The following is a 25,494-nucleotide window of genomic DNA, read 5'->3' as shown; positions in this document are numbered from 1 at the left end:
GAGGCCAGTGGTGGGGGGGAGGCAGTGGTACGGAGTTCGGGGTGAGTCTGCGGTGGCAGAGGCCAGCATGGCGTTGCACCAGCCTGAGGCGTGCCGTGTGTTCTCCTGGGGAAGTTGTTCTTGGATCACGGGACCCTGGCAGTGGCGGGCTGCACAGGCTCCCGGTAGGGGAGGTGTGGATAGTGACCTGTGCTTGCACACAGGCTTCTTGGTGGCGGCAGCAGCAGCTTTAGCGTCTCATGCCCATCTCTGGGGTCCGCGTTGATAGCCGTGGCACGCACCCGTCTCTGGAGTTCTTTTAAGCAGCGCTCTTAATCCCCTCTACTTGTGCACCAGGAAACAAAGAGGCAAGAAAAAGTCTCTCGCCTCTTCAGCCATTCCAGACATTTTCCTGGACTCCCTCCCAGCTAGCCGTAGCACACTAGCCCCCTTCAGGCTGTGTTCATGCAGCCAACCCCAGTCCTCTCCCTGGGATCCAACTGAAGCCGGAGCCTCAGCTCCCAGCCCCCACCTGTCCTGGCAAGTGAGCAGACAAGCCTCTCGGGCTGGTGAGTGCTGGTCTGCACCAATCCTCTGTGCGGGAATCTCTCTGCTTTGTCCTCTGCACCCCTGTTGCTGTGCTCTCCTCCTCGGCTCCGAAGCTTCCCCCCTCCGCCACCTGCAATCTCCGCCCACGAAGGGGCTTCCTAGCGTGTGGAAACCTTTCCTCCTTCACAGCTCCCTCCCACTGGTGCAGGTCCCTTCCCTATTCTTTTGTCTCTGTTTTTTTTTTTTTCTTTTGCCCTTCTCAGGTACACGGGGAGTTTCTTGCCTTTTGGGAAGTCTGAGGTCTTCTGCCGGCATTCAGTAGGTGTTCTGTAGGAGTTGTTCCACATGTAGATGTATTTCTGATGTATTTGTGGGTAGGAAGGTGATCTCCATGTCTTATTCTTCCGCCATCTTCCAATGGGGCTTCTTCTAGATGTATATTTACATACCACACAGTTGACCCTTGATATCCATGGGAGATTGGTTCCAGGACCCCCATGGATACCAAAATCCTGATTCTCAAGTCCCTTATATAAGTAAAATGGTGAAATACAGTTGACACTTGAACAACATAAGTTTGAACTGCTCGGGCCCACTTATACACACACTTTTTTTTCCCAATAAATATATACTAGAGTACTACAAGATCCTGGGTTAGCTGAATCCATGGATGTGGAACTGGAGATACAGCAGGCTGACTATAAAGTTGTACTAGATTTTTGACTGTGCAGAGGGTCAGTGCCCCAACCCCTGCATTTTCAAGGGTATTTGTGTATAACCTACACACATCTTCCTGTATACTTTAAATCATTTCTAGATTACAGTTGACTGTATATAAATTTCATTAAATTCTACCATTGGTCATGGTAGTACATGGGATTAACCAAGGAGTTCCTTCACATCTTTCCATATTCCTTTTGACCCTCACTGTGTATTAACAAACCATTTTCTCCTTGATAGCCAACATCAATTATCCCAGCCAACACTGTGAGTCCCCATTTTACTGTTTACTCGTAGGCATGAATAATCCAAACTGACTGGGTAGCAGACTCAGCTTCCAATTCAGGAAAACTAATATTGTGTATTTTTTTTAGGTTACCTCTCTTTCTAGGTAAAGTACACAACAAAATGTACTACTTAAACTTTGGGCACTGGGAGGATTTCCCTTATAAATTGTGTTTTAGGACCACCTCCAAAGATAGCAGTGTACTTCCAGCTGGTGCAGCATATTATAATGAACCATCCACATACATTATTTTTTAACTACTAAAACAGTACACACTATTTTATGATTTGTTGAATTAGATAACCCCCAATTCATGACTGCTAGCTCAGGCCAGATGGTCCCTGAGTCTCATGACCAGGTAGTCCATCTTCATCAGAGCTTGGTAGCAATCCAGGAGTTGTTTCTTAGCAGCTGTTACCTGTTGAAGGATGTATGGTGTTGTTCCAAAACCCTAGAGACTGCCACTTCTTTTTAATTGGGACCTGCTAAAGACTTGTTTCTGTGTCTCAGTTAGCTTAAAGCGCTGCAGGCTCCATTGACTATGCCATGTCATAAGTTCTAAGAAGTAGAAGAGCTTGTACAGCAATCTACTGGAGAACCTTTTATTGTACCATGTCTTAGCAGCTTTTCAGGTTCTTTACATATATAAAATATGCATGTAGATTAAAACAATTAACAACATGAGCAACCATGTATCCATCATCTAGGTTAAATATTAGACATATACCAGTAGCTTAGATGCCTCTTTATGCATCTTCCCAATTGCTACACCCTCTATGCCTCTATACCTGTGAGAGATAACCACTATCTTGATTTTGTATTAATTCCGTTTTATGAATTTTCTACCTAGATATGTGTTAAGCAATATATTTTTTAGTTTATGAATTTTATATAAATGAAATCATGCTGTATATGTTGTTATGTATCTTGCTCTTATTGAACATATTTTTGTTTTATTCTTATTGATGAATGTTGATATAGTTCATTCATTTTCTATGCATTATAGCATTCCATTATATGACTATACCAATATTTTTCTATCCTACTCATTTTGACAATTGCATGATTCTCAGTTTTTTTCCTATGAATGCTATTATGACGATTCTATAAATATTTTCAGATATGTCTGTTCTTTGGTTCACATGTGCAAGAGTTTTTCTCTACAATATATACCCAGTAGAAAAATGTAGGATTATAGGTATGGATATGTGACATTATCAAGTAATGCCAGTTTCTTAAGAAGTTGTACCTATGTTCCCTTCTTAATGGTAGATAGAGCACAAAGCGCAGCAAGTTGACCTTTTCTTCTTGGAGATAATGTTGACATGCTCTAAATCAGTGGACTTCCATGAATCAGATTTAGTTTATAAGTCTCTGTATTTTTGACACAATGTTCCTTCTTCTCCCAGATACAGACATAGATAGATATAGATAGATATAGATATAGATATAGATATAGATATAGATATAGATATAGATATGAATGAGGCATCTCAGGCAGTTTTCATATCTTCTCCAGGGCTTATGTCTTATTGTCCTTGTGATATATTGCAGGTTGGTGAGGCAGTTAGTCTATTGGAATCAGATTATAGCATTAGATAGAGAGTTGATATAGTTTAAAAGCAGGTTTGTAAGTATACTGCTGTCCCTTCCAGTAAAGGCAGATAGTCTCTTGTGGTATCTGTGATCAGAATTTAGAAAAATGCATTGGCTAGATTAATTAGCTAGTTGTGACCATGTGCAAAGGACATTTATATTCTGCTACGGTAAGTACAGTAAAAAAATTCTACATTAAGTTAATATTTAGTTGTACTCAGTCTCCAAGACCAACTAGCCACAGTGAGGAAATAAATAGATCTGTGAAAATAATCAGTGTAACTGCATATTTTGGGGTTTTTTTTTGTGTTTTTTTATAGTAATCTTTTATTTATTTATTTTTATATTTATTTTTGGCTGTGTTAGGTCTTCATTTCTGTGTGAGGGCTTTCTCTAGTTGTGGCAAGTGGGGACCACTCTTCATTGCGGTGTGCAGGTCGCTTCACTATTGTGGCCTCTCTTCTTGTGGAGCACAGGCTCCAGATGCACAGGCTCAGTAGTTGTGGCTCATGGGCCTAGTTGCTCCGCGGCATGTGGGATCTTCCCAGACCAGGGCTCGAACCTGTGTCCCCTGCATTAGCAGGCAGATTCTCAACCACTGTGCCACCAGGGAAGCCCACATATTTTGTTTTTGATGATATACTCAGTTTCTGAAGCTTCTCCAGGAATTTGCATTCCCTTTGATTTACCATTTTAGTAAGCAAGGGGATTAATATTTCTACTTCACTCTTACTTTCAAAAGCTCTTACATCACATATCAGGGAACCAAGCTGAATATCCTGCCTATTTCCAAGGTTATCATTTGAGCCTATATACTCAGATATTGACAGTTGGTTCTGGACCACTGAGCCTGACATCAGAAATTGAACTTTTTACTTTTATTACCTATTAAGCTCTCTTTCTGACTTGGGAGACTTCAGTGACATTTTGGCCTCCTCCAGAAGTTAGTGTTTTCTGAATCTTTATACTTAATATGTTCCTAGTATTTGGAATTGCTTCCACCAGTTATCCACATGACTTCCTCCCTGACATCATTCAAGTATCTGGTTAAGTGACATCAAATGATAATGTCAAGTGATATTACCAAGAAGGCCTTCCCTAACCACTCTATCTGAAACAATACATCTCCCTCCTTTGTTTTCTGCTGCTTGCCAAATGTATTCTTCTTTTTAGTGCTTTTCATTACCTAGCAAATTGAACCATTATTTTTGTTTGCTTATTATCCATCTTTTTACAAGGTTCAGGATAATAGGCATTTGGTCTGTTTTGCCAAACTATTTTATTTTCAGTACCTTGAACACTGTTTCTATATAGTGTAAGTGCTCAATAATTTTTAATGAATGAATGAAAGCACTGCTTAAGAAAATAAGATATAAAAATTCTTATGACCATAAGTGAACATTTTCAGTTATGCTTAGGTACAAGGTTAACTAAGAAAAATTATAATTGGTGATATGTCCTGATGTTACACTATTTGCAATACTATTCTCAGAGATTCTAGCAACTCTATCTGCTAACCATAAAAAATAATGTCTAGAGCTAATCAATGAATTTGGTAAAGTAGCAGGATACAAAATTAATGCACAGAAATCTCTGGCATTCCTATATACTAATGATGAAAAATCTGAAAGTGAAATCAAGAAAACACTCCCATTTACCATTGCAACCAAAAGAATAAAATATCTAGGAATAAACCTACCTAAGGAGATGAAAGACCTGTATGCAGAAAATTATAAGACACTGATGAAAGAAATTAAAGATGATACAAATAGATGGAGAGATATACCATGTTCTTGGATGGGAAGAATCAACATTGTGAAAATGACTCTACTACCCAAAGCAATCTACAGATTCAATGCAATCCCTATCAAACTACCACTGGCATTTTTCACAGAACTAGAACAAAAAATTTCGCAATTTGTATGGAAACACAAAAGACCCCGAATAGCCAAAGCAATCTTGAGAACGAAAAAAGGAGCTGGAGGAATCAGGCTCCCTGACTTCAGACTATACTACAAAGCAACAGTAATCAAGACAGTGTGGTACTGGCACAAAAACAGAAAGATAGATCAGTGGAACAGGATAGAAAGCCCATAGATAAACCCACGCACATATGGACACCTTATCTTTGATAAAGGAGGCAGGAATGTACAGTGGAGAAAGGACAGCCTCTTCAATAAATGGTGCTGGGAAAACTGGACAGGTACATGTAAAAGTATGAGATTAGATCACTCCCTAACACCATACACAAAAATAAGCTCAAAATGGATTAAAGACCTAAATGTAAGGCCAGAAACTATCAAACTCTTAGAGGAAAACATAGGAAGAACACTCTATGACATAAATCACAGCAAGATCCTTTCTGACCCACCTCCTAGAGTAATGGAAATAAAAACAAAAATAAACAAATGGGACCTAATGAAACTTCAAAGCTTTTGCACAGCAAAGGAAACCATAACCAAGACCAAAAGACAACCCTCAGAATGGGAGAAAACATTTGCAAATGAAGCAACTGACAAAGGATTAACCTCCAAAATTTACAAGCAGCTCATGCAGCTCAATAACAAAAAAACAAACAACCCCATCCAAAAATGGGCAGAAGACCTAAATAGACATTTCTCCAAAGAAGATATACAGAATGCCAACAAACACATGAAAGAATGCTCAACATCATTAATCATTAGAGAAATGCAAATCAAAACTACAATGAGATATCATCTCACACCAGTCAGAATGGCCATCATCAAAAAATCTATAAACAATAAATGCTGGAGAGGGTGTGGAGAAAAGGGGACACTCTTGCACTGCTGGTGGGCATGTGAATTGGTTCAGCCACTATGGAGAACAGTATGGAGGTTCCTTAAGAAACTACAAATAGAATTACCATATGACCCAGCAATCCCACTACTGGGCATATACCCTGAGAAAACCAAAATTCAAAAAGAGTCATGTACCAAAATGTTCATTGCAGCTCTATTTACAATAGCCTGGAGATGGAAACAACCTAAGCGCCCATCATCAGATGAATGGATAAAGAAGATGTGGCACATATACACAATGGAATATTACTCAGCCTTAAAAAGAAATGAAATTGAGCTATTTGTAATGAGATGGTTAGACCTAGAGTCTGTCATACAGAGTGAAGTAAGTCAGAAAGAAAAAGACAAATACCGTATGCTAACACATATATATGGAATTTAAGGGGAAAAAATGTCATGAAGAACCTAGGGGTAAGACAGGAATAAAGACGCAGACCTACTGGAGAACGGACTTGAGGATATGGGGAGGGGGAAGGGTGAGTTTTGACAGGGCGAGAGAGAGTCATGGACATATACACACTAACAAACGTAGTAAGGTAGATAGCTGGGGGGAAGCAGCCGCAAGGCACAGGGATATTAGCTCGGTGCTTTGTGACAGCCTGGAAGGGTGGGATGGGGAGAGTGGGAGGGAGGGAGATGCAAGAGGGAAGACATATGGGAACATATGTATATGTGTAGCTGATTCACTTTGTTATAAAGCAGAAACTAACACACCATTGTAAAGCAATTATACCCCAATAAAGATGTTTAAAAAAATAATAATAATAATAGTGTCTCATGCAATTAAGAGCTTGGATACAGGTGAAAATAATAATAATAATAGTAGTAATAATATATCCATATATAGATATATAAACACATAGGTATAACTTTTTTGTTTCCTTATGGATAACAATATTTTGATACTTGCTAGCCAAAGTAACCTTATGTCAGAGATATATTGAGTACATGTATTGAGTACATTTCACAATGTACTCAATAGCTATGTGTATATACTCATAGAGGTTTGATAATCAGTTGCTAATATTTGTTCAAAGAGCAATTTTATAGTACAGGTTTCCTGTGTGAAAATGCAAGCTTTAATGTTTCTTATTTTGAAATGCCCAGTTTTCAGCATTAAGTCCAGATTAATTTTGAACAAAAAAATTACTAAATTCTATTATAGAATAAATAGCAAAGCTCATACATTCTAAGTGTATTTTTCCCTTATATAAGTTATGGTAAGTCCAGGCATTAACATGAAAGTTAATATGTTTTATTGTTCCAAGTGCATTACTTAGCTGTATCATTAGCATATTTGGGGAAGGCCTTTTATATTTCTTCCCCAAAATGATCTTGGATTTTACATGCAAAGGGAGAAGCTTTATAATGAGATATTGACAGAAACACACACTCTCTATTAAGAATCTCAGATTGTATTGAAGGAATTTTAACTTTCAATGTCATGATTTCAGAGAAATTTTCTATTTGTATTGGCAATATTAATAATGCAGTCATCTAAATATATATTTATTGTTAAGTCCTATACATAATGGATAATAGAATCCATATTCTTACTAAGCCATAAAAACAGTTTTCCATATCATGGAATTTTTACTAGAATAATAATTTTGCAACTTTATTTTAAACATACAAAAGGTGGCATTTCATTATTATAAATATGTCTCATAAGTTTAAGATATAATATGTAGTTATTTTAGAGAAAATGAAACAGAATGTTATGGCTGTTTTGATGAAGATAATTGAGATTGAGGATTAAGAGTGACATTTGTCATCATTTATCAACCTGAACTTTGTTTTATTCCTGTACTTTGTTTTGGTTTTACAGTATCAAGAAAATTCTATTAATACAAATAAATAGTTACAATATTAATGTAACTTTTTAATAGTACAGATCTAGCAATTTAAGGATACTCTTCAACTAAACTGAACACAAAACTCTAATAGAGATGAGTAGTTAGAAATTTTATTCCAGAACTAAAACACAGGTATTATCTAAGGACAACCTGCAGTTTTTATCATGAATATAAAGTTTCAGTAACCAAAGTATAATAGTCCTTCTAACTATGCATGTGCCTCTCACTTTTTATTGCAAAACAGTTAAGCTATAATAAGAACATGCATCAAATAGGAACACCAGTGTCTTGTCTATCATTTTTAAGGAAAATGCATCTGTGCTACAATAGTATATTCACTTGTATAATTCTTTGTCTGTGGACACTTAAAGTCCTGAATTATTAAAAGTCAACTGTATAGAAACAACTTTCCTAACCTATGACACATGTCCAAGAAGATCAAATATAAGTACAGCAAAGTCAAAAGAGGTAAACAACAACTAGTAAAACTAGCACTACAAAGCAATGTACTGCTTGTTTCCATTATATTAGAATGTGAAATGTATTGTATTGTGCATGTTAAATTTTTTTAAAATGTAGAATATCTTTAAAAACAGGAAATTGAATAAAATATTGATTTGAATTAGACTCTTAAAAGTTAAATGTATATTTTGTAATCTCTTGGGAAACTATTGAAACATTATTCTAAGAAATATATCAAAATACAATATATGATTTAAACAAAATATTAAAAAATTTGCAAATAACTTAAAAAGGCATGAAAAGTGAAACAGAAACAAATCAAAAGAAACAAAGATAAAATGGTAGACCTAAATAAAAATACATTAATAGTTTCATTAAATGTATATGTGTAAACATACCAATGAAAGGACAGAGGATTTTCAGGTTGAAATTTTATAAACTGATGTAAATATAGGCTGTAGATAAGAAATTCACTTCAAATATAATGAGATTAAAGGTAAAAGGATGGAAGAGAAGCACTTCTTGAATGGAAAGTAAGGACCTCAAAAGTCTGCTCTTCTATAAAATCAAGAACAATGACAAAAAATTGTCAAAATCAAATTTTTCAGAAATCTACAAATTTTCAAATATTTAAAACAGTGCAAAGAGTGTTTATTTGAGAAAAACAGCTAACTCTGAGTAAGAACATCAAGCTTTGTTTTGTTCAACTTGCCTTAATCCCATCTTCCTCTCCTCAGCTTTGCAACAATAGTAGTCATGAAAAACAGCAGCCTGCAGTCACTGGAGAGGCCAAATGTGTTTGGAGCTACCCCAAATCCCATCCTCTGAGAACTATCACTATTTGGCATGCCTGGGAGCTTACTGAAAATCCCCATTCTCAGAAGTTGTCTTTATTTGACCTGACTTAGAGCTCATTCTGTGTGAAGAGTCCTTTCCTGATGGCATTTGGCAAAAACAATCAGTGGCAAGCATTTAACATCACGACTACCTGAGGCAGCATTACTAGTTGGGGCTAGCATAAGGCTGACCTAAAATTGTTTTTAAAACTGGGCAATGAGATGTTCATAGTGTCTTTTTAAATCCCTGACATAGATTCTTGGGAATCTAGAAAGTCATGAACCTGTGCAGGACTATGCCATGTCCAGTAAAGACCTGGAAAGGTCATAAGCTCTCACTTTTTGCTGACCTTGAGGAAGCTAGCAGGAAGTGAAGGCTAATTCAGAACTATAAAGTCCTGTCAAAGTATGGAACACCTGTTCAACAAACCTGGAAGATTTCTTGGTTAAAGACATTTAAGAAAATACCTGTCTAGTTATTAGATGAACATTAAGCTAAGTGACTCCATATAACAAAGAATACAGACTCTACAGAATTAGACCATAAAAGTCACTAAACAAACAAACAGTAACACCAACAAAAGAAGAACAAAGAGCAGCAACAACAAACCCTAGGGGAGATCTGATTGGCAGAGTTGTCACATTACGTTATTTAACTGTTGCTACATAACACTATTTTGTAGAAAACTGTTCTCTACAAAAATTATGAAACACACAAAAAAATCAGCAAATTACGGTCCATACACAGAGAAAGAATAGAAAGCATCCCTAGACAAGTTCAGACCTTGGACTTACTAGACAAAGACTTTAAATCAGCCATTTAAAATATGTTCAAAAAATAAAGAAAACCATGTCTAAAGAATTAAAGTATGAGAATGATGTACCAACAAATAGAAAATATTATTATATAAATGTAAATTATGTATATAAAAGATAGAAATTCTGGACTTGAAAAAATATAATAACCAATATAAAAATTTCACTAGAGGGGCTTCGCAGTAGATTTGAACTTATAGGAGAAACAGGGAACATGAAGAGAGGTTAATTGAGATTATCCAGTCTGAGGAACATGAATAAAAAATAATGAATGAGATATGACAAAAAATGAACACAGCCATAGATACTATAGGAATCTATCTAGCATACCAGTCTATGCATAATAATAGTTCCAGAATGGGAAGAGGAAGAGAGAGTGTCAAAAAGAATATTCAAAAGATAAAAACCTTCTTGAAATATGATGAAAAACTTTAATTTGTATATCCAAGAACCTCACAAAATTTTGAGAAGGATAAACTCAGAGATCCACACCTGGCCACATCATAGTCAAACTGCTGAAAGTCAAACATAAAGAGTAAATCTTGAAAGCAGAAAGTAAAAAGTAATTCATTATATATGATGTGATGAAAGCAAAAGAGCGTCAACAAAAAATTCTACATCTAGCACAACTGTCCTTCAAAAAAGTGAGAAATCAAGATGTTCTTCGATAAACAAAACCAGAAAATTTGTCAGTAGTACACCTGCCCTATAAGCAACACTAAAAGAAGTCCTCCAGGCTAAAATGAAAGTACATAAGGCAGTTACTAGAATCCACAAACAGAAAAAATAAGTTAACACGAGTAAAAATAACTGCATAGGTAAATATATCTACAAGTGTTTTTGTGTACAACTTTCTTCTTCTCCTTGCTGACTTATGAAATGATGATAAAGCAGTACTTACATGGAGATTTATACTTGTTAATGACTATATTAATAAAGAAGAAAGGTTTCAAATCAATAACTTAAATTTCTATCTAAAAAATTAGAAAAAAAAGTGGAAACTAAACTCAAAGCTATCTGAGGGAAGGAAATAAGAAAGATTAGAGTGGAAACAAATAAAATACAAAACAGAAAAATGGTAGAAAAAAATCGACAAAACCCAAAATTTGTTATTTAGAAAGATCAATGAAATTGAAAAAACCTGTAGTTAAGACTAAGGAAAAAAAAAGAACAAATTACTAATACCAGTAACAAAACAGTGTAACTACTATCAACCTTACACATATAACATGGATTATAAGAGAATACTATGAATAATTAATTGTACACTAAAAAATTAGATAATCTAGATACAATAATACCAAATGCTAGTGATGATGCAAAGCTATCAGAACTCTTATTCATTGCTGGTGAGAATGCAAACACTCTGACAAATGGTTTGACAATTTCTTACAAAGTTAAATATATACTTACCATATGACTCAGCAATCTTACCCTAGATAAATGAAAACTTATGTTCACATAAAGACCTGCATACCTGTGTTTATAGTAGCTCTTGTCATACTTGCCAAACACTGGACATAACCCAAATGTACTTCAATGAGTGAATGGATAAACAAGTTCTGGTACCTTCCTATAATGGAATACTAACCAGCAATAGAGAAGAATAAAATGCTGATACATACAACTTGGGTGAAATTTAAAGGCCTTAAGCTGAATAAAAGGAGCCCTTGTCACATTTTTGCTGCATTATTGAAAAGACAAAGCTATAGAAATGGACAATATATCAGTGGTTGCCAGGAATTATGGTAGGAAGGAGGATGAGTTTAGAAAGTTAGTGCCAGGGAGTTTTTTGAAATAATGTAACTTTTCTATATCCTGATTATAGTAGTAATTACATGATATATACATAGGCATTAAAATTCATAGAACTGTATACCAAAAGGAAAAAAAAATGTTATATTCACTGTATGATAAGTAAAAAATAAAATATAATGAAATAATATAATAGGATCATATTGGAGGGAAGAAGCATAAATCAGTCCATCAGAAAGTGTGGAGATGGGGGAGAAAGCTTTTGTTACTTAAACTATGTCATAGGAAATTAAAATACAGAACTGTGATGAATGGTGTAATTGAGAAGAGAGAAACGAGATGATTGAGGTCCCATATTGGCTTTGTAGGCTCGAATTTCTCTCATATAAAATGTAATGAGCAATTGCTAAATTGCCACTTTTGTTATTGTATTATTGATATACCAAAATCAGATCCAATTGTATTTTAAAAGCTGTCTGCATATAAAATCTAGATTACATAAATGTGTTTTTTCCTGGGTGTAAGTACTCAGAAGGCAGGAGCTTCTTATTTTATATTTTTTTTACAATCATGTGCGCATAGGTATTTTTCATGAAGCCATAAAAAATTAAAATGTTAAATATCTTTTTGGGTATAATGGAGAGATCTGGTTTTAGTTATAAAGAACTTAACAAACGCCCCTGTAAACGTTTTCACTTAGTAGACTGAAACCACGTTTTGCAATATATACTTTTGGATATCACAGTCAGCAAGGAGAATGCTACATTAATGACAGATGCACTTTTTGGAGAAGTATGAGGTGTGTAATAATTTTTAAAACTGTCTATTTATTATAAATACTGCTTCAAATGTTCATATCAACTTTAATATAAATTTCGAAGTATTATTTTTAAGAGATTATAGGACTTGAATTGAAATAGAACACATTACTTAACCAATGGCAAGTGAAGTAGAATGATAAAATCTCACTTTAACATTGACTCTTTTAAGCATATTTGAATCTGCTTTATGACAGACACATCATCCAGAATACTGCATATGTCTACAAAAAGCAGATTGGTTAAGATAATCTTTTTTTTTTGTTTATTTTGTCCCCGTTGCCCAGAGTTTATTATAGGGCATATATAACATAAGAAATGACTTCTTGGCTTCAAATCTATAATATTGAAATTTCTTTTTAGGTTCTCATTAGAAACTTGCTTTGTAACCCTGAGTGGAAACATTTGATGTGTCACCAGTTTCATTGTTCTGAACTGTTTATATCTCAGCAGGAATAATGACATGAATAGTTTGTTGACATGTGAAATCAGAGTGAACACTTGTCAAGATTTTTTCAGCAAAATTAAATGTTGCTAATTTAAAATGGGTCAGAGTAATATTTTTCTGTATTTGTTCATTCCATAATTTAAATTTAGATCATTTGATATACATTTTTACAATTGGCTCATTTCTGGATCATTAAACCCCATCATCAAATAATATTTATTAAGCTGCTGCATGCTCATAGATCCAGAATGACTGCTATACCATTGCAGTTAAGGAAATAGCATACAGACTTCTTAAAAAAAAAAAAGATCTTCAGCCAAATAAATACTTTTATGTGTCTAATGAACACAGATATAGCATTTCTTCATCCTCCCATTCATTTGTCTCACTTCTCCCTGGCATTTCTAATTCTAAAAATCTATATAGAATTTTAAAGGTACTTTTGAATCATTAGCAAACACATTAAAAAGTATATTGCACATTAAATTTTGATGGTATACTTTAGATAAACTGCTTTCAGATTTATTTCAGTGTGAGGAAGATGTGGAAATTAAAGTTAGCAGTTGTATTATTTTGATAGACTACAGGGGTAAGTTTTGGAAAGTAATTGATCTTTGAAAGGAAAGGGAATAAAATGGAAACAACAAGGCCAAATAGAAGAATATAAAATAGTTGAAGAGATTATATGGTCAAATGTTAACTCCCACTCAGAATGACATATGATTATATTTGAGACTAATTGGACCCAATTCTTAGCTAACAGGTTGGTTAACAAAAAGAGTATATTATTCTAGTCAGTGCTTTTGTTGTTGTTATTGTTAAATCTGTTTTCCTCACAGAGTGTGTAATAGCTCTTTTGTTACCCATTAGTGGGGTCACCAGGTGGTATACACACACAAAAAAAACAAATTTGGTGACACTAGCTCAGTTTTGTTCATTTTTGGTTGTTAAATGTGGTAAAGAACATTGAAACTAATGTCTAAATATAGCTATCCTTCATCATTTATCTAGCCATATTTATTCTGTCCTCCACAGAGAGCAAACAAAAGTTAAATACTTTTTTCTAAAGAATTCAGCAACTGAAAGATATTTACAGATCAGTCTTTAGTTTCTTACTTTGAAGATACTTCTCAGATTGATTATTGAATACTTAATATATCGATAATAAAATAAATTTCTAATGAACTGTTATTCTTCAATTATGAAGACAGAGTTAACCTTACTTGTTTAAAGGGATCTTATGTAATTTCATTTATTTCCGCATTTGTCTCCAAATGCTTCTAAAAGTTTACTCTCTTTGCTTTAAACATCTTATTCTCTAAAAGAATTTTTTATCTTTGTTGATATTCACCTCACACCAAATGAAAGATGTCTGTCAAATCTTCTTCCTGAAAAAGTAAGAGAGAAGGAAAAATTGACCTTAGGGTGACCAGTTTATGGTTTCCATAACTGAGAATTACTTTGCAACTTTGTCTCCCAGTTTTACTCTATTTAAAGGTTCTCTGACATTTCAGATGGCCGTTAAACTTAAATTATAGCTCATTGTCTGAAATTATCTCTTTCTAGGTAAACAGGATTATAAAAAAACCAAACCTATTTTACGAGCAACCAAATTAAAAGCAGAAGCAAAGAAAACAGCAATAGGCATAAAGGTACCTGTATTTGATAACTTTAAAATTTGATATATTGCATGCCATCTCATTTTCTAAAACTGGATTTCATAAATGTTGAATTCTAAATGTTTTATGACATTTCAAAATATAAGTCAAATGCCAGGATTAAAGGCTTTTAAAGAGAATTTACTTAATGAGAAACATCCTTCCCATTCTAAGATTTTATTAGGTCTTAGAATAAGACCTAATGTCACTTAAGAGAGACAGTTACACTTAAAGTTGCAATTTACTTTTTCTCTAGCTACTGTATTTATTGTTCAAACACTTCAGCGATATACGTGGCCTGGATCAAAAACTTTTCTCACTTGCAATAAGTTTCATTTTATGGTTGTTTAACTTTTAATTATAAATGTATATACTTAGATCGTTAATATATGTAATTTTACACGTGTATTATTTTTGTTGTCAGTACTCTCTATGATGAAATTCTAATGATGTTCCCAAACTTGTTCTTTTAGAAAACCAGTGTTTTAACTGCTTAAGAGGGATAAAAGCAGCTGAGAATGATGTTAACAGATGCTAATCCAATGTGCTAGCACAATGAAGTTCAACAAAATTACATTTACATTATTACCCATGTCAACTCTGCCAAGTGTTTAGAGTAAAATTAAACTATAAATAGAAAAATTAATTTGACGGCTCTACTGTCAAATGTGCAAAAGTAAAGTGACTAGTAACTATATTTTATTTAAATATTAAAATGTTAAAAGGAGATTTTGGGTTTTATCTGGCAGATGAAAAATCAATTTTTCTAAGTTATAACTTATAGCAAATGCCAAGGTATTACTACCAAGCTGTAACAGCTGTTGAACTGCCAGATGATATATTTGGTTGTCTTCCAGAATTTGCTATTATGATCACGAAACACTGCCTTCTTTTTACTCCTGATACTGATTTTGATCAAGCATTGCTGTGTGCTGCAGTATGTTTTCACAGCACAATCTCCTCAGTTAGTGCTGTGTGTCAGTTTTTAACGGAAGAAAAAAAAAAAAAAGTGAATTGCCTTTTTGTTTGAAAGAGAGATGATTAATCTTTTGAAGTTTTCTTCTAATTTCATGTGAAGTTTCATTCATCTTTAAAATTATTTCCATGACACAAACTTTCTAAAACCAGTGGTTAGTTTCTTATTTTGCAGTTAGTTACCTGATGATTGTCTCTTGTAATGAGAGCACTGTCTGTCATTTTCCAGGAAAGCAATATGTCACTTATTTTTATCTTTCACAATACAGGGCTTTGTTTTTGTCTTGTTAGAAGAATATTGGGGTAGCACAATCCACTTGTGGCACAGTATAATGAGCAGCTGCAAATTAGAATTTGAAAAATAGTGCAGCCATGCATTTATTGATATATACCACTTTCCTGTATATATCCTCTATTTCATTTGCTCTTATCATTTTGCTATGGTTTTAACTTGAGGAAATAACCATATTCCTAGTATAAGTCTACCTTATAGTGCAATCGAATGTCTTTTTAAAAACAATATAGAATTTGTTTATCTTTTATGAGAAAAAAATTGTTCTTAGGTTTCATTTATGATTTAAAGTATGTACAGAAAAGTTTCTGACATCAAAAACAGCTCCTTTTTAATAAACTAGCATATCATTTTGATTTGTAAACCTGTGAAAAACAAAAACCTTATCTTTAAACACTGTTTACTTTGCTTGAAAATTTATGTAAAGAGCCCATTAAAATAATAGGAAACTTTTTAGAATCAGAACCGTGGAGGTGTTTTACATTTCAAATCTGGCATACTAATTAGTTTGCCCTGTCAAACTTTGATTGCCTTGTCATTTTAGCATAGTATTTTAAATAACGAAATTTCTTTCAGCAATTGCCATTTAATGCTATTTAATTTCCCCAGTGAGTGATTTTATCCATGTTGATAATGTCAGAGAAGCAACTAAGGATTAATGAACATCAAACATGTTTGACTCTTATCTAGTTAATACAGGATGACCATAATGTTATAATATTTTATCACTTTACTACTTAGTTTTTAGAATGAATCATTGCTATGCTTTTAAAATAATTTAAATCTACAGAAAATATGAACAGCTGCAAGGAATAGAAAAATAACAGCAATGATAAAACTGAACACGAAAGAGGCCTAGAATCACATGACTCCTCTTACTGTTAAAATGATCTAGCTGAGTCTAAACTGGCACATTTGTAAAATGGATTTTATGCCATTTACTTCACAGTATAGTCAGAAGAGTTAAATAATACACTTAACATAAATATTTCTTTGAATTAGCTATTACTGGTTTGCATAAATAAGACTGTCCTTGGATGTTTGTCATTGGCCTAAAGATCCCCTACTCAACTAAGTCTGCTTTGTGTTACTATACTACATATTACAAAATGTTTTCAGTTTTGCTGTGAAGATAGTATTATAGATATTATTGCTGTAAAGTTTTCAAAACATTACATAATTTTAATATACCTTGTACATAAATTATATAAATCTGACTTAATCCTTCATTTATTTAGAAATTGTTATGAGCATTACAATGTTGTAGAACCTGTGGAAAAAAAGATGAATAAGACACAATTATCTTGGAGGAATTTCTACAAGAAATCACATGATTGAGAAATCATGGATTAGAGATATAAAAATTACACAATAGGGTACTTACCCTCAGGGGCTTCTAGTGCTTTTTTATAAATGTATGTTTAGTGATAGAAAATTTCAGGGAACAGTAATGATTCAGAATAAGATATGAATATCACTTCTTCAAAATGTGGAATTATTTCTATTGAGAAGCTATTTTTAGTTTGTGTATTTTACCAATATAAACAAATGTCATAATTTATGACCCAGTAATGAGTACCACCTAAAAATTATTTGCACAACTAATATTTGTTATTTGGTTGCTGTTCAATTTTAAGATTATTTTTCAAGAGTTGCAACATCAGGGAAAATTTTTTTAGAATGCAAATAACCTGTGTTTCCTAGTATTTAGAAGGAAAAAGATAATCTGTATTTGTTTATTAAGTAGTTTATTTGAAACAAGTAATTATAATAAAAAATAAGGATCAGAAATTTGATTTATCTGTTACATAAATAAAATACTCAAATGGCAACCAGATCCTGCTAACAACCCCTTGGGATGAGCCAGCTGGAAGCATTATTTTTGTTCTCTTTGTTATTCCTGATCTAAAACTAAAAATGGCCAAGGGTGGGGAGAGTCATAAATGCCTGTAGGTCTCTAAGTTATGGTTAGTGTGACCAGAATTCTGAAAGCAGTATTTTCAAATTTTACCATAGTTTTAACCCTCCAAGCATGCAGTCCCCACAATACTTATCTCCTTAGCAGAATAGGGACATTCTGAAACAAATGATTTGCTGTACCTCCTCGTCCAATACTTCGGAAGCCTCACCCCCTACACCATAGTATGTTGAATAGACTTAATTGAATTAATGGATCTTCTGAAGTTGTATTCTATGAATGTTCTCTGCTTCCTACCCTTAAACCCCTTTTTCATGCCTCTGGATATTCTGAAAATGTACAATGAAGATGTTACAGAGCTGTTTGAAAGGATAAGAAGGAGTTGAAAAACAGCAATTAGAGGTGATTATCAATGAGATGAGAATCACAGACTCTAATCAAGAGTAAAAACTTTAGTCTTGTGTTAAACTTATGGGAATGGTGACTGCTGTTGAACAGTTTTTTGTCCACTGTACAGAACACATGGAGTTTGCAGTTGTGTGTCACTTGTTTATTACATCCTCTTAAAATTAGTAGCTGTGTAACCAGATGGGTCTGGGAGCACAGCTGTGGATACAAGAAAATAAATGAAACCTGTCTGATGCTGCCATGCCCTTTTGAGATGCCAAAGTATTCCAACTGCAGCAGAGAAAAATTCACTTTAATTTGACATTATATTGATAGAGTAGATTGAGAAATCAAATCTTACAAAAATAGTTGACACTAAATCTTTCAACCCCATGTATTTTATTAATATTTATTTTTATAGTTTGCAAATCTAAAAAAATCTAATAATAAAGCTAAAAATCTGTATAAAATGTCCATTTGTAATTGCAACATCCAGGTAAAAATTACATGTTGATTATAAACCAAATTTATTTTAATGTTTTTAAAGTTTATTAGGTGGCATATGTTGAATTATTAATTTTGCATTCTTTTGAAATGTAAACTACATTTGTGTAAGTGCAAATAAATTGCTTCTCCATAAAATAATGTCAGGAAGGGGTGTGATATGCAAGTGAGAATTACAAGGGAATATTTAAGCCCCTTAGGATACTGTACTAGCACTATTTATTCTTCTTTCTGTTTAGCCAAATGATATGTTAATATTGAGAAAATTCCTTCATGGTATGTGTGTGTGTGTGTGTGTGTGTGTGTGTGTGTATATATATATATATATATATATAAGTTTATAGACTTTTTGAAAAATAATATGATTTTTGCCATTGTATATATGGTAATTTTTTGGCTATTATTTCAGCATAATTGATTAATATAATCCATATCAAATCACCAAATGAAGTATCCAGGACCATCCTTCATAGTTGTGTTAATTATATCATATCATGCTTTATGAGCCAAGAGTACTTAGTTTTGTTCTGCCACATTGTAAACTATAGAATTTAGAATTTAAAAATGAGTTTTAAAAAATAATATTTAATAAGGATGTTTACAGAGACATAATGTAGAAACTGGTTATAATAGTTTCTTCCTATTAGAAAAGGAATGATAATTTAAAAAAGAATCTGTGTCCAAATGCTATAGCTAATAATAAACGTATTGAAGCAAGAAATAATGTTATTTCTTTCTCAAATGTTATTTCTTTCTCAGATAGAGAAAGATAAACTGTGTAGGCACAAACTACATTGCTTACATCCAACAGTTTGATATCCAAACTACGAAAATATATTAAAATTATAAATGTTAATTTTACTATTAGAAAAACATAAATTTAAATAAAAATAATAATACACATCTATTATTATACCCACTGATGTACCTGCCATTATATTAGGTATTGTCAAGCACAAAAGTTTCTTTGCTTAATGACAGAAAGTGTTAAACAAAAAGAATGTGATTATTAATTCTAGACTGTGTTTTTTTTATCTCATGAAGCTGATAACGTTAACCAACCTCATTTCATGAATTTCAAATCTACTTTTTTTTTCCTTCCTCAGGAAGTTGGCCTTCTACTTGCAGCTATATTGGCCCTCCTACTGGCTTTCTATGCTTTCTTTTATCTCAGACTGTCCACAGATGTTGACCCTGATCTGGAACCAGATGAAGATTAGTTGAGCAGCAATCAATGCATGAAAAGGATATAATTTTATAAAAGCACCTCTAGGGACCAATACTTTCTGAAGTACTGAGACAGCAAGATCTTGAATTTTTTCTGCTGGTATTTTCAGTTTGCAAAAATATCTTTTAAAATGTTGCATAGGATATCAAGAAAAGAACCTTACCTAGTAATGTAGTATGTGTGCTACCAGATACTTTTATAAATCTTTCTACTTTGACAGGCAACCTATTCATGGTGCATTTAGATAAAGTGAAAAACAGATCCTAAATTCTTCAGATGTCTTAGGCAATTTATGTGTATAACTCCATCACTTACAGATTACTAAATCTATTTTTGTTCCATATACATTCTAAGTAAAAGTATATATCCTCATTTACAGAAACATTCTCTAGTCACATTCAGAGCCTAAGAAGGAATGAAAACTCATGGGAAATTTTTCATTTTACAGAGAAGCCCTGCTTTCTTTCCAGACGTAGTTTATATCATTAGAGAGACAATCTGCACATACATCTACAGTAATCTTTTTCCTTCTTTGCCAACTGTTCAGTGCACATGTGCTCCATCAGAAATGGCACCTGGATGACAGAAGCTCAAAGAGTCACATATGTCTCTAAAATAGAGTTGCTTTCCTCTTGGGCTGTCTGAACTGGTGTAAATAGAAAGTTCAGTTGATCTTGATTTTAATTAACTTATTACTCTATTAATATAAACTTGGAATTCTATTTTAATTATGTTGTCCTGGCTGCTTGCAGTATCAGTTTGCCCCTCTTGTTAAGGAGATATGTAGCAACCTGTTGCCTAATTGTGCAGTGTTTTTCACACAACGGTAATAGCAGAAGTCCTACCTACTCAGAGTCATTTTCTTGGGTTGTCTCTTATATCTGAACAATACAAACTTGTTTTACAAAATTGTATTTTGTCTCTTGGGAATTAAATCAATTAGAACCCTTTCATGAAAAGTAATAGAAGAAAATATATGTCTTATATTACTCACATATGGAGTTTTTTGTTTATATGATTTTTCAAGGTATTTTACATTTGTTGGAGTATAATGACTAATGTAGTCAGTATTTTTTACTGGTAATGGAATTTTAAAATAATTTTATAACACATGAATACATAAAGATTAGAAAATGGAAAAATATGTGTCCACAGCAGAGTTGTTAGTTACTACCTTACATAAATATGTATAGAAAATGAATAGCTTGCAACATGTGCATAAGGTGTTTCATAGTAAATACATTGTATTTATAAAGAGTAAATAAAATGTTAAGATTGTTTCCATACTCTCCAAGAGAAGAAAGTATTGGTAAATATCCTAGATAGTCTTTGAGACTTTTGCAGATAGTTGAATGTGGTTGTGTAGCATTATGTTCTGTAGAATTTTTTCAAGTAGCATAACTTATTTCATCAGTGTGAAAACAGCCAAAAGTTCCAGTATCCTCACAGATCATTTATGCCAAACATCTGAGGGCAAAATTTAGCCAGTGCTGTTTCCTGGATTCTTCCCATTGAAATCACAAACTTAAGAGACAGACCAAGAGTTCCTATACATTCACCACAGTGGACAAATCCAAGTGGCATTTTTAGGAAAGGTTGCAGCATTTAATGCCATGTGGTATGTCTGTTTGTGAAGTGGGTGGCAAGAGAATATCCAAGCTGGCATTTTGGATATGATGGGTCTTTTACTTTCCTGAGTGACATGCCACATGTCAAGAAATACTGCTTTCCCCCACTCCTATCACATTTATGTGAACAATCTTCATTTAGTTATTTCCCCTCCCATCTGGTGTTAAATACAGTCATATAAAATAAAGATTATTTCTAATTTCAGTGGTAATTTAAATGCAAGGATATGTAATAATTGTCTATTAGATACCTATCCAAGTGAGATATTACAGAATTTACAGTATTTAAAATAGATGATTGTACTCTTAGAAATGTTTGAAAATTCATTACCCTGAAAAAAAGGAGAAAATCAACTTTATTATCCTGTTCTACTCTTGAGGTATTCTTTGGAGGAAAACTGTTGTTTCTGATAGTAATGAATATTAGCCTAGACACAGCATAACTAACTTAGCTGATTAACTTATGGTAAGTCCCAAAGGCTAAACTCTGATTTTAATAAATAGCAGGTAAATTGAGACAATGTATGTTTACAAAATAATGTTTTCGTGAAATGCACATTTTTCAAACTCACATTAACTGGGAAGCAGCCAATCCTCTGTAGAGAAATCCCAAGTTGAAGTCTGGTTTGAATCTTTGAAGACAGAGAGGTGATATCCGGTCTGCAGTTTCAGGGGACTACACTTTTAAATAGTGAGTGGTATTTGGCATAAATCTGAGACTGGCACCATACAAATTTTAGGCATGGGTTTTTCCCCTCCAATAATTCACTGCTCAGAGTAATTCAGAAGACAAAAAAAAAAAAAAAAAAAAAAAAATTAATGACTTTTCAGAATGTTAGAATCTATCTGTTAACATACTTTTTCTGCAGAAGAAATTTCAACTAATGCAGCTGGACTTAACGTACAGCCTATAGAACACTTTGAATGAAGCTTGAATGGTTGCTGGTTCTTATATTGCATGAAAAATACAGAATATGTAAATTCATTTGAGAGGCGATGTTGTAAAAATATAACCTCATCTATAATTTCTTTTAAAACAAATGTGCTAAAATCCTATTTTAGTACCAGAATGAGGTTTTGTTGTTGTTTTAAGGTGGCAAAATACTTGAAGATTTTCCAATCTTTTTCAATTTTTTGTAAATGTAGGTGAAATACTCCCACTCCAACCAAGGATTACAAAATCCTGAGAATATGTTCTTATTCATTTCTGTAATTGCAGTAGTGTAGTGGTCTGCACATTTTTAATAAATGCATGTTAGAATTTAAGTTAATCTCTTTCAGTCCTCTCAGAGCCTGGCACAGTTCTTGCATGTAACAGATGATCAAAAATTATTTGCATTTAATAAATAAAACTTAAAAATCACAATATTGATCAACTCAGCATTTAGCATTTATGGTCTTTGGTTGTATTGGGACACATATATATTTAATCCTGGTTCTCTTTAAGATCAAGACAACTAGCATTAAATTTGCTACACAACAGAAACGTTGCTCTTTTCTAGGAAATCAAATATGCTATTTTCACCTTAGTATTGTTAAAAATCAGACTCATTGTTTTAAATTTAACTTAGTCTAAATCTTCACTCCCATTGTTAATAAAACTAAATTTTCATTATAATGCTATATTTATGTGAAAACTAAAGTGTTATATTTTCCAGAATCTAAATTATATAGTCATTGATAATTCAGTAGATCAAGTTATGCTTTAGATAAGCTTCAGAAATAAACTTCTAGAAATTAAACTTAAATTTTAATGTATTTCATCCATAACATAAGGTTATTGTGTCAGAGACTATCTAAGATAAACTTTTATTTTTTTCTTACCAACAATTAGGTGAAGACACTTACCTGAGGCTTCTCTGGGGAGATTCTCACCACTTTTCCCTTAGCAGCACTGCCTTCTTTTATTAGAATTGCTCCAATGCAGCCTGGATAGAATGTTTGCTAGATTTTGTTCCACTGACACCATATCTAAAATCAGTGTAACCTACAGTAAAAATTGTAGCAGATGAATTCAGTGCCTACAGAAACCCTTTACTATTCTGTATAGGTTTTAGCTATACAGGTAAGTATAGAGGGAACTGGGAGAGTCGCTTCAAGAACTATATCCGTGTGGAAATATCTATAGTGGGTCAGTAAATGTATTTAAAACAATTGAACTGCTGTCGTGTTCAGCATTGTGCCTCTTTGTTAGACAATTTTTTTTTTATCCCTAGCAACAGACATGAGATCCTTATTTCAAGAAAAATAAGATACTTTACATGCCAGAAGATTTTTTGATGACAGTACCCCCTCCTATTCTTCATTTTTTAAAACAACAACCAAAATGGTGGGGAGGCAGCCAAAATTTGAGGTACCAATGCCTCTCGAACAGATGTCGCACCATTATTTTTTAGCTCGTTTAGATGAATAAACATGTTAAACTGTGAAGTATTACATTTTAGATTTTTTCATTAAAAAAAGAGACAATCTGTTTACTGTCCTAATTGAGACAACAATCCTTGTGGTTGCCAGTTTTGGCAGTCATAACAATGAACTATAAATATTTGGACCAACCAAGTAAATGATGGCTATAAAGGCTATAGCATGTGTAAAGTTCTGTTTTCACGGGCACCCATCTTAGTATGGCATTTTTTTCTGACTTCTTCAAATACAATTGTTTGTGTAAATCTGAAGTTTCATGGTGAGCCTAAAAGAAATTGATTTCAATATCTAATTTTGTTCTAGTTTATCATCCTTTTCAGTGTTCAACTATCCATCTGCTTGTAACAAATTGCTACTGCAGTTGCTCTATTGAATGTGACAAGGCAGGTCTTATTGGATTGCCTTCTCTGTACATCCTAGGATAATACAAAATTCAGAGGGTTTTTTTGTTGTTGTTCTCATATTTATAAAGTGAGGTTAAAAACATTTTTAAAAGTCTCTTTAATTGCAGTTTTTTAAAAGAAGATTTTATAGATAAACATGGCCAAATATAACTCTTGCTATAATGACCATGAGATGGAGGTCATAGTCTTAGCCCTTATCAGTATGCTTTACATAAAACAAACGTGTGGAAGAAGTTGGTGAACCAAAGAGAAATAATCCAGACATTAAAAACTCATTTATTACACTAGTTCCTAAACATTTGTGATGCAGATGTTGAGTGCCCTTCTAGGCATCTTATTTGAGTTCTCTTGCTCACTTCTGCTCTTCACCCACGTGCCTCAATTCTAAATTCTCAGCAATCTCGAACATTCCTTCTCTGTTTGTGTGAACCTCACTTGTACTTTGTAATACTTAACTTTGTGCTTACTATATTAACTGCCTCTATCTACTGTTTTACTTAGAATCATCATTGATCCTCACCTATTTTTTCTACTGTCTCTTACTTCTTACCTGCTTTCTTTTTAATCTGTCACTAACCACAGGCATTACGCAAAACTAGAGAGAATAGTGCAATGAACCTCAATCTACCCACCACCTAGTTTCAACAATTACCAATATGTTGCCACTGCTTTATATACTCCATGCATTTTCTGTAACCTGAGGTATTTTAAAGCAAAACTCAAATATGCTGACATTTTACCTGTAAATATCTCATTATGCATCCCTGAAGGAACTTTCATATTTGTTTGTTTGTTATTTGTTAGGTATTATTTTTTGAGTTACTAGGAAGCTACTATTACAGCTAATAGAATTAATTATTTCTTGTTATCACTTAATACCAAGTCAATATTCAGATGTCCTTAACTGCCTCCAAGATACCTATTTAAGATAAGTTTTTTTTTTTTTTTTTTTTTTTTTTTTTTTTTTTTTTTGCGGTACGCGGGCCTCTCACTGTTGTGGCCTCTCCCGTCGCGGAGCACAGACTCCGGACGCACAGGCTCAGCGGCCATGGCTCACGGGCCCAGCCGCTCCGCGGCACGTGGGATCTTCCCGGACGGGGGCACGAATCCGCGTCCCCTGCATTGGCAGGTGGACT

The 25,494-nt window shown here is 33.5% G+C and overlaps 1 protein-coding gene across 5 annotated transcripts in view; it reads left to right on the top strand.

The window, feature by feature from the left end:
- TRIQK (triple QxxK/R motif containing) overlaps positions 1-22,911 on the top strand; it is a 98,004-nt gene extending 75,093 nt beyond the window's left edge. For all 5 annotated transcript variants that reach the window (XM_032610464.1, XM_032610462.1, XM_032610461.1 and 2 more), the window contains 2 exons: positions 14,507-14,592; positions 19,781-22,911. In XM_032610464.1, the coding sequence (XP_032466355.1) occupies positions 14,507-14,592; positions 19,781-19,894 (200 nt within the window). In that variant the 3' untranslated portion in view covers positions 19,895-22,911. The remainder of the gene's footprint in view (positions 1-14,506; positions 14,593-19,780) is intronic.
- Positions 22,912-25,494: the final 2,583 nt, after the last annotated feature.

This window comes from Phocoena sinus, chromosome 17 (assembly GCF_008692025.1).
Source record: "Phocoena sinus isolate mPhoSin1 chromosome 17, mPhoSin1.pri, whole genome shotgun sequence".
NCBI classification, from domain to species: Eukaryota; Metazoa; Chordata; class Mammalia; order Artiodactyla; family Phocoenidae; genus Phocoena; species Phocoena sinus.
This window is presented reverse-complemented; position numbering and strand designations above follow the sequence as displayed.